The sequence below is a fragment of the Monopterus albus genome, unplaced genomic scaffold (assembly GCF_001952655.1).
Source record: "Monopterus albus unplaced genomic scaffold, M_albus_1.0 scaffold7.1, whole genome shotgun sequence".
Classification (NCBI taxonomy): Eukaryota; Metazoa; Chordata; class Actinopteri; order Synbranchiformes; family Synbranchidae; genus Monopterus; species Monopterus albus.
In genome coordinates this window covers 616,357-630,013 of record NW_018127887.1, presented here as the reverse complement: position 1 = coordinate 630,013, position 13,657 = coordinate 616,357, and the positions used below count along the sequence as shown (strand labels likewise).

Below are 13,657 nucleotides of genomic sequence, written 5' to 3'. Positions count from 1 at the left end.
ACAGTGTCCGACTGGTGGTCATGCGTTAATAACACATTAAAGTCGGGTTACGTGCAGCTGTCGGACCTGTGATCATTAGCATCGAACCACAGGAGGCCATGTTCTAGTTTACACCAAACCCACCGGTGGTGCTGATGCTCAGGGTGACAGGTGTCAGACCAGACAGCTCCACACTGATCTGTGCTGGAAATAAGATCTGGCATAAATGAGGCCTCCTTCTGATAATAATACCCTTTTACATTTCTCTGTTTTCTATGGTGGCTTTAGAAATTACTCATCTAGTTTCAGGTTTGATTCCTGATCACTGTGCAGTAGTTATTTCACTTATTATCTACATCGATGCACCTGTTATGATTTACTGTACAGTGACTGTGGAAATAATAATAACACTTTATTTTACAGCTCTGCAAATTGCAGTGTATTTCTAAATAATTTCCTAAAATGTTTCCTGGAAAAACATGTAATTTGGTACTAATTATGTGTGAAGTTATGGAGTGATCAATAGTAGTAGTTATTCCATATGCTAAACTAGCATAAACTTTAGGCTTTTATTCACACAGAAGGTGAACTACACACGTGAAATGGGAAATTTGTCTACAAACAACCACACAATTCATCAATAATAAAGATACATGAATAGTAAATATTTACAGCAGTTTAAATTGAGCATTTTTAACACAACTCGGTGGACAGTCTAAAACAAAATCAGTATTGGTACCAAACTCCGTGATGCTTCACAGGAAACTTTCAGGAAATTATTAGGAAATATAAAGGTTACCTGAAATAATTCACATACCTTCCTCTTTTTGCACATTTTATCATCTAAAACTGATTTAATTAAATTTTTGCATCTTTCTACACAGAATAACCCACAGGGGGCAAATGAATGAACACAATTTAGCAAATTTGTCTTAAAAAGAACTAAAGAAAAGAAATGTCTCATTTACTTAAGTATTCAGACTCCTCTGGTGGGACTCAGCTGCTTCCTTTAATGCACCTGTTTCGATTCTCCTTGAGCTATTGCTGCTTCGGCGTCTGAAATCATTCCCTGCACTATATTTACTGTCCACCATTATTTGTGTTCTTAGTGTGAAATGTTTGCCATTATCAAATCCCACAATAGGCTTTTATTCTCAGAAGTCCTTTTGACTTGTCACATTGGAAAAGCACAGTTTTAAATAATGGCTGAATTCCATTTGGCATCTTTAGTTTCATGATCCTTACATTATAAATACTGTCATGGCAGAATCTTTAATGTTATTAGTGTATGAGGTCCCACCTTTCACACCAGAGACCAAGCCATAAAGACAAAGGAATTATGATTAAATTATGTTAACGCATAGACCATGGCAAATGTATGAAGCCAGTTGCAAAGCTCTGAGTTGCCAGGGGTGCAGTGGGCTCCATCACTGTGATAGTTCAAAGGACTCTTCCTGGAGCTGGTCATCTAGCCAAACTGTGTGTCCAGACAAGAGCCTTGGTCAGTGAGAAGATCAGGTGTGTGGTGCTGTTTTTCACCTGGCTAACATCAGCTCCCCACCAAAGCAGGGTGGCGGCAGCATCGTGACGCTGAGTTGCTTCTCTGCAGAAGCCAAATGTGACCACAGAGTACAGACAAAAGTGGTGGGTCCAGCGCAACAATGACACAAAGTGTACAGCCGACATAGTGCTGGCATGGCTTTGGGAATGGTCTTGCAAAAACCTGGACTTGAATCCTGTAGGACATCTGTTGGCAGACTCTGAAAGGGTCTGTGAGGAAAAAGGACTTCGAGCTGTAACTGCTGTTTAAGGTTTTTCAACAAAGTACTGAATAAAGGGTCTGAATCTGATGTGAATGAGATATTAAAAATTTTGTACTAAATTTGAAAAAGAATTCTAAGACGCTTCCACTGTTTCAGTACAACTGTGGTTGTTGTCTGTAGATCGAAGGCACATTCACCTTTTAAAGTGTGCAAACGGTGAAGAAGTTGGGAGACTTTCCAAAGCCACTGCATATAGTAATATCTCAGTTGTCAGTTTATTAGGTACACCAAGTTAAACCTAATGCAGCAGTCATGCAATAAATCCTCATCCATGAAGGCCCAGTTTTAGAGGCTGTTGTTTGTGCTGCTCTATTGTGTTATACTGACACGTGTTTCAGATTTTTTTTGTCCACCCTATAATGCAGAACAAAACAAAATGCAAACCTTATCACCTTCATGAAGGGAGGAGAACTGTTCTGTCAGTTCTTAATAAAATGGCAACTGAGTGGAGGTAAAATGTCACCATCTTAATTTCAGTCACACTTTACTGTGTGGCTTTTTTAAAAACATTGTTATAGCACGTACAACTGCGTATCATAATTTAGGCTATTTCAGTCTTTGTATTCAATAAGCCCCAGTCATGTCCGACTGAAGACTCATTCTGATGCAGTAGCTTTTTTTTTTTTGCACCATAAAAATCAGGAATTGAAAAAAAACTGACATAATTAGAAAACTATGCACATATCAATGTATTTTAATCCAAGTCATGTCTATTTACATTTCTGATGTTTGTTCTCTCTATAGCAAAGCTGTACAATCAAAAGTGGACAGCATATTGGTGAGTATCAGTGACAAACTATGTCTTTGCTGCATGTTACTGAAAACTGTGCCCCTAATTACCAGAGTCACGTATAGTGTACCTGTATAAGAACAGGTGTGTAACTTCGCTTTTGTTTAAAAAGAATATATTGTGCATGTGTCATGCTTTAGCCTGATGAAGTGGCTTAGTCACCCTGCAATGATGCTTAAAATTTCTTATCTGTTACTTGCATCACAGCAATAGATCTGGGAAAAAAGGGTGTAATGATGATAACATAGTGCACATTATGTTGATGTACATTATACAGTATTGGGCTGAAAATGCACAGTGTTCCAGTTTTTCATTAGTTTTTGTGGCAGGTACAAAAATAAGGTGTTTATCTCTGTAATTAGTCAATATTATTGGTTATTGAGTATATTGAGGTGTTATTATTTCAATCACAGATGTGTCAGTGTGTCGTTTTTTTGAAGTTGGTAAAAGTGGATCTATTTATGGACTTTTATTTGAGCTGAAGTGTCACGTGCTCTGTAGTCATCACAAATCTGTGACAGTGACATCAAAACTGCGATGAAGCTTTTTTGCCACAAAAAAAAAAAAAAAAAAAAAAATCTGTACTTTAATTGCAGTAGTCTGTCTGGCAGATTTCGATAGGCAGGTTTTGTCTTTTTCAGTACAAGTACTGATAAAGCATCCACCTTTTAGCACCTCTTATGCTTCGACACATCAGATTAGGGCAGCTGATGCTTATGGGACCCAACTAACACCTAAATACATGTCTCGCATGTAGATTGTGGTGGGCTAGATATTATCAAAACTTAAATGTACGTTAATATTCCCATGGTATAAACAGTATTCTATATAACAGAATATTGTCCAGCCCAGTTGGAGGAGTTTAACGTTTAATTTCGGGGACATATCTAAATTCCCTTTGTACTTGTGTCTGTCTGACCACTGCCCGTCTGCTTGTAAAGACTTAATTTGACCTGAAATAAGATTTTGCTGCATTTGATCGATGCCACCGTCTGTCTTCATTCTGTGTTCCTCTCATGAAGCACATTCTGTTTGTGAAATATGTGAAAGTTTTAGGCTAATAGACTAACATTTGATTTTTATTTAAATAATCGTTATGACTGTTTTCCTTTGTGATATTTTTACAGCAAGATGTTGAGAAGTTTACAGACATCGAAAAACTCTACCTCTACCTTAAGTTGCCTTCTGGTCCCAGCAGTGGCAATGATAAAAGGTACGTCAAAGACACGCACTTGCCCCAAGTTCTCCACTTTGCTCTTTGGCCTTTCTTGTCTCACACATTCAGCTGCTTTGTTGTTGCTCCCATTACATTTTCTGGTACTGCTGTCTCATTGCTTGTCAAAAATTCAAGTCCTTATCCAGTGGCTGCTACACAGACACAGTTTAGACTCCCAGAAATGAAATCGAATCCTACATTGGTCACCGGTGCGTTGTGTTCTTCGTACGAAATTATCGCTGTATGATTGATTATGAAACAAACCACTGATAAATGTAGACTTTTGCTATACCTAGCTGTCTGTGTTTCATTTGTTTCCCCATATCTATTCATCACCCCAACCCCCAAATTCTGCCCATTTGGACTGAGAATGAGAGGGGGTCCTCCACTCCTGGATTATGGTATTACAGTTTCTGTATTAACAAGAAATGATGCATGCGAGTCAAGGCCGCTGCCTCACCAGATTATTTCTCTTATGCGCCAATTTCAGTGATGCGAGTTCCATGTCGTCAAGCCGTACTCAACAGATGTATGCATTCAACTGGATACGGAATCACCTAGAAGAACACCCAGAGACTTCCCTCCCAAAGCAAGAGGTGTACGATGAATACAAGTGAGTGTGTGACCTTTGGGGTTGGGGTGGTGCAGGGGAACAGAGGAGGGGACTGATGTTGTATGTGTGTTACCTCATAAAGTCTTAGTGGGTTCCCATCTCTTACAGGAGCTATTGTGACAATCTCGGCTACAATCCACTGAGCGCAGCAGACTTTGGAAAGATCATGAAGAATGTCTTTCCTAACATGAAAGCACGTCGACTGGGCATGAGGGGCAAATCTAAATATCCTTTTGTTGTGACGAACCTGTCTACAAAGTCTCCCAGAGTAGTTGTTTCAGTTTTTTTCTGTTTGATTTGGTTGATTGTATGAATGACATCTCTTTTATGTGCCAAGATTTGATGCCGTTTCAGTACTTTTCTCTCTTTGTTTTCATTTTATCATGTAACAAGCTTCAAAGTTCACACACAACAGTCTTTTTTTCAGGTGCGTAGGATGTCAACAAGGTGCCAGTGAGAAATCAAGTTTCCTAAAATAATGTTAATTTTTAAAATGTTGTAAATCTTACAAATGCTAAGGGATTGCTGTTATAGATATTGGAAAAATTATAATACTTGTGATCCAGAGGGAAAGTGTATGCACAGACTACCAGAGGATAGATTAGAAACATGACCAGACTCAACATAACATCAGCATATTTGTTTTAGAAGCCTTAACTTCATCTCACATACTGTTATAGCGGGTTAAGGAAGAAAGCTTTTGTTCACATGCCATCTTTACCCAACCTGGATCTGCAGAAATCTGGAGATGGGGTAAGTTACAGTGTGAAACATTTCAAACATAAAGTAAATCTAGTTAGAATTTTGCTCATCCGCCCGCTGCTTCGCTCTGTCTGACTGTAGTGTGAGCTGATGGAGCCAACGGGCCAGTCGCCGAGCGCTGAAGATGAAATGAGATCTGCAGCCTGCGGACTGGTGTGCGAGTGGGCCCAAAAGGTCCTGAGCCGGCAGTTTGACAGCGTGGAGGACCTGGCCCGCTTCCTGCTCAATAGCCACTACATTGGTACTAAGTCCATGGCTGCACTCACTGTTATGACTGGAACACCCACAGGTAAACATGTCTCTGATCCATTATTGTGGTCATTTTAGTTACATCTGTGTGTGTGTAATTGTGTAATGACACTCAATATAGTGTGAAACTGTTGCTTATTGTATTCTTAACAGTCCAGACTTGGCCACTGAACAAAATAAAAGCTGGCCTAAAATCAAAACATTGAACTGACCTTGGGTATCAAGTTTAGTGGTTTGCTGACAAATGAGAATGAATGATAAATGGCAATACAGGGACTGCACCTAAGGTTGAAAAGTAACAGCAGTTATTGGAATATTTTTTCCAATACATGGGTTTGGGTTTTCAAATTTAAACCTTTTTATTAATTTGAAATGCTTGGCAATTTTGTTCATAGCTGTGTTTTTGCTGTGGCCCTATGAGTCTAGAACCAATGAAACTGCCTCTACTTGCCACAGCTGGTTTGATTGGCTTTGCTGTCGTCGTATCCTTGCTAATCACAATTTTGCTTCCCTTCCTAGGAATGAAGACACCAACCCCAGCCTCTGCATTTGTGCCCACAGCTGAGGCAAACTCTTTCCAGCCCCAGGTGAAGACCCTGCCCTCTCCCTCTGTTGATGCAAAGCAGCAACTGCAGCGAAAGATCCAGAAGAAGCAGCAGGAGCAGAAGCTTCACTCACCCCTTCCCAGTGAGACCCAGGTCAAGAGAACAGAGGCCAGTACCCCCGGCCCCACGATCCCCTGTGGCAGCCCTGCTCTGCTCTCCCCTCAGCCCACCATAGGCATTGTAGTAGCAGCTGTCCCCAGCCCAGTCACGGTATGTGGCTGAGTTTTTTACTTATGTTCAGATATGTTTTTCATAAATGCACATCAGTGCAATTTAATGTTCTTGTTGTTTGAATCCCAGGTACAGAGAAGCAGGCAGTTGATGACCTCGCCCAGCCCTGTCGGGACAGCAGAGGGAAAAGTGCTGCCTGTGAACTTCCAAGTGGTCACTCAGTCTCTTAAACAGTCCCCCAAAACTCCCCAGAATATCTCAGCTAGTCCTGTGGGTGATCGGCTGGCACGACACGGTACGCGGTACGCTCAAATCCTGCCCAAGCCCTCTGCCACCAGTGCCATCACGCTGCGCTCACCACCCACCCTACTCATCACGAACAGCCCCATAAAAACTGTGATGCCCACTTCTCATGTGGGCTCAGTCAACGTAGTGAAGATGACGGCCATCGCTCTGGCTCCCAGCAGCAACAGCAGCAGCACAGCTGTGCGTCCGGCTTCAGCGGGTGTGAGTACCACAGCTGTTTCAGATGATTCCCAGCAGTCACACAGCGGCAGCTCAGCTACCCCTCAGTCTCCTGCAATTCGACCCAATGCCCCAGCTTCCACCCTGGCCTTCTCAACCGACCCCAAAGTGGTTTCTGAGGGTGACAATAACCCCACCTCTAGCACAGAGAAAACTGCTGGTGGCATCAAAGAGGACAGAGTGCCTAAGCTGAGGGCTGCCAGTGAGCCAAGCTTCCTGGTTAAGTGTTCTCCAGGACCAGATAAAGGGGCAAGAATAAAAAGTGACACTCTATCCCCTCCCACCTCAGTAGCTGTAGCTGGGACTCAGGGCAGCAATAACGGTAACTGCAATGACAGTACTTTGTACTTGACTGTTGATAATCAGGACTCCAATGGCAACACATCATCTAGTGGCTCATCCGTTACCCCAACATCGAAGGATCCCTGCCCAGATGCCAAGAGCCCCAGGAAGCGCGCAGGCCCGGTCGGGGAGTCCCATGTGATTCCTGTAAAGAGAGTGTTTATCTCCCAGCAGCCACTGACTGTAGTTGACAGTCCAAAACCTGGAGTCAGTGTTGCAGTGAAGAAGATCCCCAGACCAGGAACCCCTGCCAGGCCAGAGAGCGCCCCTTGCAAAGTGACTTTGAAACACACATCCACAGGGCCCACGCAGATCCTTGCGCTTTCCGACTCGCCCATCACACACTCCCAGACTGTTGTCAAACCCCAGGCTATGGTGGTGAAACAAGAAGATCATTCTCTCAGCACTGACACCAGCACTGGAGCAGCGGGAAGTGACCCGTCTGATCAGGCATTGCTGCAGCAAATCGCCGTGGACCCTCATGCCATAACCGCCAACTCAGGAGCACATGAAGCCTCTGTGATGAGTGACTTAAAGAGCACAATATGGGAGGAGGGACAGCTTGACGAGCTTCAGAAGCAGGCATTTGCCCAGCAGATACCATCAGAACACAAGCAAGCCCCTACTGACCAACTTTCCATTATAGCTCAACCCCCCGAGACCTCAACCCAGCTTACCCTCACGCAGGACATGGTTGACTTCTCAGGTTCACAGCCCAACATGGACTACTTCCCATTCAATGATGATGACATGACCCAGGACAGCATTGTGGAAGAGCTAGTCCAAATGGAGGAGCAAATGAAGCTGAAGGGTCTGTTTGGGGGTTGTGTTGACGAGTCTCTACAAGGCCAATCAGCCAGCAGTCAAAACTCTCTCCTAAATGTTCACCAGACCGGCACTGCCTTCTACCACTCTGCCCACAGCAGCACCACTCCCGTCCAAACACCCACTCCAACACCAACCCCAACACCTACCCCAACCTCTGAAATGACGCTTGGGCACAGCATGACAAGAGAGAGCCCCTGCTCCCGCATGGCTCCGGTCACTCCTGTTGATGGTGCCATGGGTCGCCACACTCCTATCAGCACCCCACTGTCCAACTGCAGCAGCAGCGTACCCCCGAGCCCAGTGGAGTGCAGGAACCCTTTTGCTTTCACACCCATAAACTCAAGCATGACAGGGTATCATGACGCCAGTATTGTCTCCAGCAGCCCTGTCAAGCCCATGCAGAGGCCCATGGCAACGCACCCTGACAAGGCCAAGCTCGAGTGGATCAACAACCGCTATAACAGCAACTCTGGAGGCCCTTTGTCCAACCATAGCATTGGTATTCTGCCCAGCTACCAAGATCTGGTTGATGACCAGTTTCGTAAGCCGCATGCCTTTGCAATTCCTGGCCAGTCATTTCAAGCCCAGTCAAGACAGGATGTTTCTCACTTTGGCCGACTGACTCCCATTTCCCCAGTGCAGCAGCAACAGCAACAAACGCAGCAGCAGCTAGCAACGGGTGTATCTACTCCCACTAAACAGGAGAGCTTTGCTGTGCCTGCACCATTAGACGGCAAAGCATCGACCTCATCTGCGTCCAGTACTTTCCGCTGCCGCAGCGTTAGCCCTGCGGTGCGCCAGAGGAACTTCAGTGGCAACACCGGCCCTCCGACCACTACCACGGCCACCACCACCACCACCCGAGCTGTGGTTTCACCCTTTAACTCCCCTATCACCTCAGAAGTGCTCAGCATCCTGTCCAACAGCCAGACAGTCAGCTCTGTCCACAACATGGTCCAGCGGAGCCAGTCTGTACCTTTAAACATCATGATGCAGAGTGAGATGCTGCCTGTGCAGGGTCAGAGCAACACCACCAAAATCACCAATGTTCTTCTCAGCAAGATGGAAGCTGATGGGGATGATTCTGTTCGTGGCCTGGGTATTAACAATCTCCCGTCTAACTACACAGCCCGTATGAACCTCACGCAGATCCTGGAGACTACTCCTGGTTTCGCTGGAGGAACTGCTCACCAGACCCAGCTGCCTGTCAGCTCCAGCCCTGCTGCCTTTGAGCTCCAGCAGCATGGCTTTCTCGCCACTAACAGTGGAGAACAGATGAGTTTCTCCACTGGGGACAGCCAAGCACAAGTGGGTCCTAGTGAGCAAGACCAGCAGCAGCAGCTCCAGGAGAATCCTGTTCAGACACAACCACAGCTCCTCCTCCAGAGCACACAGCAACAAGAGGTGGAGGATGAACAACAACAGCTGGATTTCAACAACACTGTCAAGGACCTGTTGGGGAATGATGGTGTCAACCCCAGTTCCCAGTTGGTAGATCAGGTAGCTTCAGAGCTCAATGCCGTGGCGTCTGACTTCTCAAACGACATCAGACTGACGTCAGATCTGTCCAGTAGCATCACTGACTTAAACACATTGGACACCAACCTGCTGTTTGATCCTAATCAACAGCAGGAACAATATGAAGACTCAACACTGGAAGAACTGAAGAATGACCCACTTTTTCAGCAGATATGCAGTGATACTGTGAACTCTGGTTTTGACTGGCTCGAAAGTAAAGACCAGCCTACTACAGTAGAGATGCTGGGCTAATGTTATCTTTTATTCTGTATAATTTCTGTTCTCTGTTGTTTGTTTGGTGTGTGTATGTGTGTGCGCGTGTGTGTGTGTATGTATGTATGTATGTGTAGTACATGTGTTTTAAACTACACTTTGTTGAGAATTGTCTGGACATTTGTTCTGTTAGAAGTGCCAGGCTTACCAGAAAATCTCTCCTCCTGTTTAGTTACTTCTCTCTTTTTTCATTTGTCACCAAGAGGTTCAATTTAGCCACTTTTCTCCCTCATTTGAACTCAGAAATGTAAGCATTTCAAGGAAAAGTGCGAGTACTTGGTGGCAGCACGCACTTAATGTATGAGAGCAGACTTGTATGTTATGAACATTAAGGGAAACATAATCTTCCGTGTTATAACCAGTCAATAATGCAATATTTGTATTTAATGAACCCTTAATGAAAGTGAGATTTGCTCCTCCATTTGGCACAAAAGACTTCACCAAAAACATCTGCTGTTGTATACTATTTACAGTGTGTGCAGTTCAACCAAATGCAGACAATATTGGGATTGTAGTATATGCACATAATAGTTGTAGTACATTTGCCTGCCATATTTGAATATTAAAAAGGGTAGCATCTTCTGCTGCCAGGTGCTGAATTTATGACATAATCTTTATACTTTATCATATACCAAATCAGTGAAGAACTGATTCACATCTGAGCATTGTCCAAGCGTGAAATTTTCTTAAAGCCTATACTTCTTGTACTGTTTAATATCTTATAAAGGGAGTAGATGAATCAGTAGGGAGAAGATGGGAATTCAGGCCACTCTGTGGACTATACATTGAAAGGAATCAACAACTGGCTGCCTTATTCCCAAAAGTCCAAGGCCTTATGCCATCTTTAGAGAGACTGTATATCGTATAATGTTAAGACATGTTCAGAACCATCCAGAGCTTCATCATATCAAGGCAGCTGTTACTCTGGTATTTTCTGTACTATTTCTTATTCCATTTTTGTTTTTGCAGTGTTACAATACAGATGCATATTGTATAGGTTAATGACTACACTGTGTGCCCCTATTAGTGATGGATTTAGAGGAATTTGATATGCTGTCATTTCACAAAAACCATGGCAGGCACACTTTCATTTTAGCGTGAAAAAAAAATCCAAGCTTGGATAAGAATATAAATGGTATGGAGAAGGCTTAGTTACATAGAAGGTTAGAGGCTGACGTATGTCTTTGACGTCATCTTGAGTATCGGAGGAAATGAAGTTATGTTTGTGGAGATCCGGTCTTATTTCCATACCAAAGATGATGTGTTTGAATAACATATGAGATTATTATACAGAGACACTCCTAGTAAACATCAGCAACACTGGGAAAGCGGGCAGACTCAGAAACAAGAGTTTTATTGCATTTGAGGAAAAGGATTCAGTTGCATAAAACCTATGTACAGTATGTAAATTTGAGAAATGGTTGCTGTCCTATGTTTTATAGGTAACCATGGACCTGAAAGCATGTTGGAACATCACTGCTAGCCAGGTAGGCTGTGTGATACAGTAGGATGCTTGTTTGAGTTTTTGGCTGTTGTCAATGTTGTATAAGTCATGTTTAAGCTCCATCTGTAAATAGGATAGATACATAGAGATTTGATGTATCAAGACACTATATTATGGCCATTATTCTAGCCAAGTATGTGCCATTTAAAAGATAAAAAGCTTAACAGATCTGTAGTCGGCAAGATACTGTATGTTGTGTGTTACATTTCTGGCTCAATGTGTTGTAAAAGTAATGCTGTCTGGTCTCACTTGCTGATTTTATTTTATTTTATTTTTTCTATTCAAAGATATTAGGTGTCTGCAGTTGCAGAAGTGATATGTGCTTTGAGCAGGATCAATAGCATGGTATATTGAGAAAAAGTTGTGATAATGCTAGCTGGTTGCAAACATCTCTGCAACAGACATTGTGCTCGAAGCCTTTCAGTAGACACTGGAAAAAAAAAAAACGATTACTCATGTTTCATCAAACTTTGGAGGTTCACATAATTGCACTAAATTTTTATGACACATGGCTTTGACACATCTTTATGGACAAACGTTATGATGGATGCCCGCAAAAAAAAATGAAAAAAAAATTTTTTATGACAAGTTGAGTAAGGAAATTTAACTGAATTGTCAGAAAATGACTAATTGTCTTGTAGCAAAATGTGCATTAATCTCAGTGAGATACACATTTCTTACTCATTCTCATACATGAGAATATAAAGCATTGAGGGGGGAAAAAAGTGAAATAACCTTTTAAAACCTACATGCTCGTTATGTTTATAAATGATTGTACGCACGCATGTGTGACAACTTCTGTTATACTTTGTATTCTTGGTAACCACTGTCTTCTGTGATTTGGGCAGGTTCTGTTAACCAGACTGGCAGTGCTAGTTTCAAGAGTTACGTTACTTTTGTTGTGTGAGGTTTACTAAGTTAATGTTGTTCTATATGTTATGTTGACTGTTTTTTGTCAATTTTACATATTCTTATTTTGCAAAATGCATTTGTGAAGATATGAAACATTTTCTCTTAATTTTTTTTTTTAACAATAAGGCACTGACATTTGAATTTGAATGAAGGAAACGCACCTCTTCATGAGTACAGGAGCTCCATCAAGCAGCGATGTTGTTAAACTTTGACTGACCCAGAACCATCTCTGTTACTATCTTGTCCATTTCTACCAGTAGTAGAAAAAACCCCTTCCTCTGTGGTGTTGTCTGGTGTACTGCTTAATGTACAGTAGCTTGTTAATATTGCAAATGCGTTGTTTTTTTTTTTTCAATGGAAAGTACTCACTGGTGAGATTTTTAAAGTGGTTTTAAAAGCCAATAAACCTTTTTTAAAGAATGTTCTTGTGTGTTGAAGAGGTAATGATTTTGTATTTTGTCGCAGTAAATAAAAAAAGTGCTTCAAAGCATGAGCAAAAGTAAACTCACAGGACTTAGTGGTCATTGTAGTTTAACAGTAGGAACACTATGCATCAATTGTTGAGTTGTTTGATTTGTTAGCTAAATAACTTCTGTATTAGGTGTCATTCAGTAATGTTAAAATATCACCAGATAAGATTTTAGAAAAGGAATCTAGGATCTTTCTTTAATACAGTCATTAAAAGACAAAATGATTTGATTTGATTGTCCCCAACTTGTGATGGTATTGATTTTTCCAAATTTTATGCTAACGGTAATGTGTATTTGCTTTAGATTAAACACCACACACTACTATTTTGTTAGCAATCAAGTCTATGCAAATACAAACCCTTTCTGTCACCCTCTTGGTACAAGGTCAGAGGTCATCAACTCTTCAGGTGACCTCTGAGGTCAGTGGGGGGTGGTCTCTCTTAGAGACGAGCTCCAGCCAATCAGAGCTCAGTTTGTGGGTCCTCTGCTCAGCTTTCCCATGGCCTTGTGATATTCATAACATGCTAATGGCCTTAACCCTAGTGGTTGTGACCAAACAGCCTAACCCTTTAGCCAGACCAGTGGTCAACTCAACCTCCACACCACAACATTTAACAGCATAAGTTGACTGATTTCTCAAAGAATGAAAGATAAAACTATAAACCTGTAGTTAAGTGAGGCAGCAATACATATAACTCTTGTGTTTATTTTAGGCAATAACACGGACAACTCACCATCATTTCCACATCAGTGGAGGCTTTGTGAAAGTGAAGGAAATTGTTTGTGTCCAGAGAAGTAAAATATTTCTCCTCTTTGTCAAACCATGTCAATAACTTGTTTGAACACAGTAACAGTATCCTTCATGTTAGTGAAGTTGTTAATAACCACCCATATACCCCTAATACAGTGCAACATAAGAGTATTTCCTAATAAAGAAAACACATAATAGTAAATTTCTTCTGAATCATTAATAAAATAATCACATTATGGGATACTACTAACCTGACCATTGGTTTTGAGTGATGAATTATACACTACGACTTTAGATTATTAAATCAATACTTAGCTTAGAATAAA

At 42.1% G+C, this 13,657-nt stretch overlaps 1 protein-coding gene across 2 annotated transcripts in view; it reads left to right on the top strand.

The window, feature by feature from the left end:
• The window catches only part of rfx7b (regulatory factor X7b), a 13,219-nt gene extending 689 nt beyond the window's left edge, over positions 1–12,530 (top strand). Inside the window, exons 2-10 of one of the 2 annotated variants that reach the window (XM_020623350.1) lie at positions 2,547–2,580; positions 3,720–3,805; positions 4,171–4,209; positions 4,299–4,421; positions 4,530–4,646; positions 5,090–5,174; positions 5,265–5,472; positions 5,952–6,247; positions 6,338–12,530. In XM_020623350.1, coding sequence (XP_020479006.1) covers positions 2,547–2,580; positions 3,720–3,805; positions 4,171–4,209; positions 4,299–4,421; positions 4,530–4,646; positions 5,090–5,174; positions 5,265–5,472; positions 5,952–6,247; positions 6,338–9,673 — 4,324 coding nt within the window. In that variant the 3' untranslated portion in view covers positions 9,674–12,530. The remainder of the gene's footprint in view (positions 1–2,546; positions 2,581–3,719; positions 3,806–4,170; positions 4,210–4,298; positions 4,422–4,529; positions 4,647–5,089; positions 5,175–5,264; positions 5,473–5,951; positions 6,248–6,337) is intronic. The other variant, XM_020623358.1, reaches the window with a different exon arrangement.
• The last annotated feature ends 1,127 nt before the right edge of the window (positions 12,531–13,657 follow it).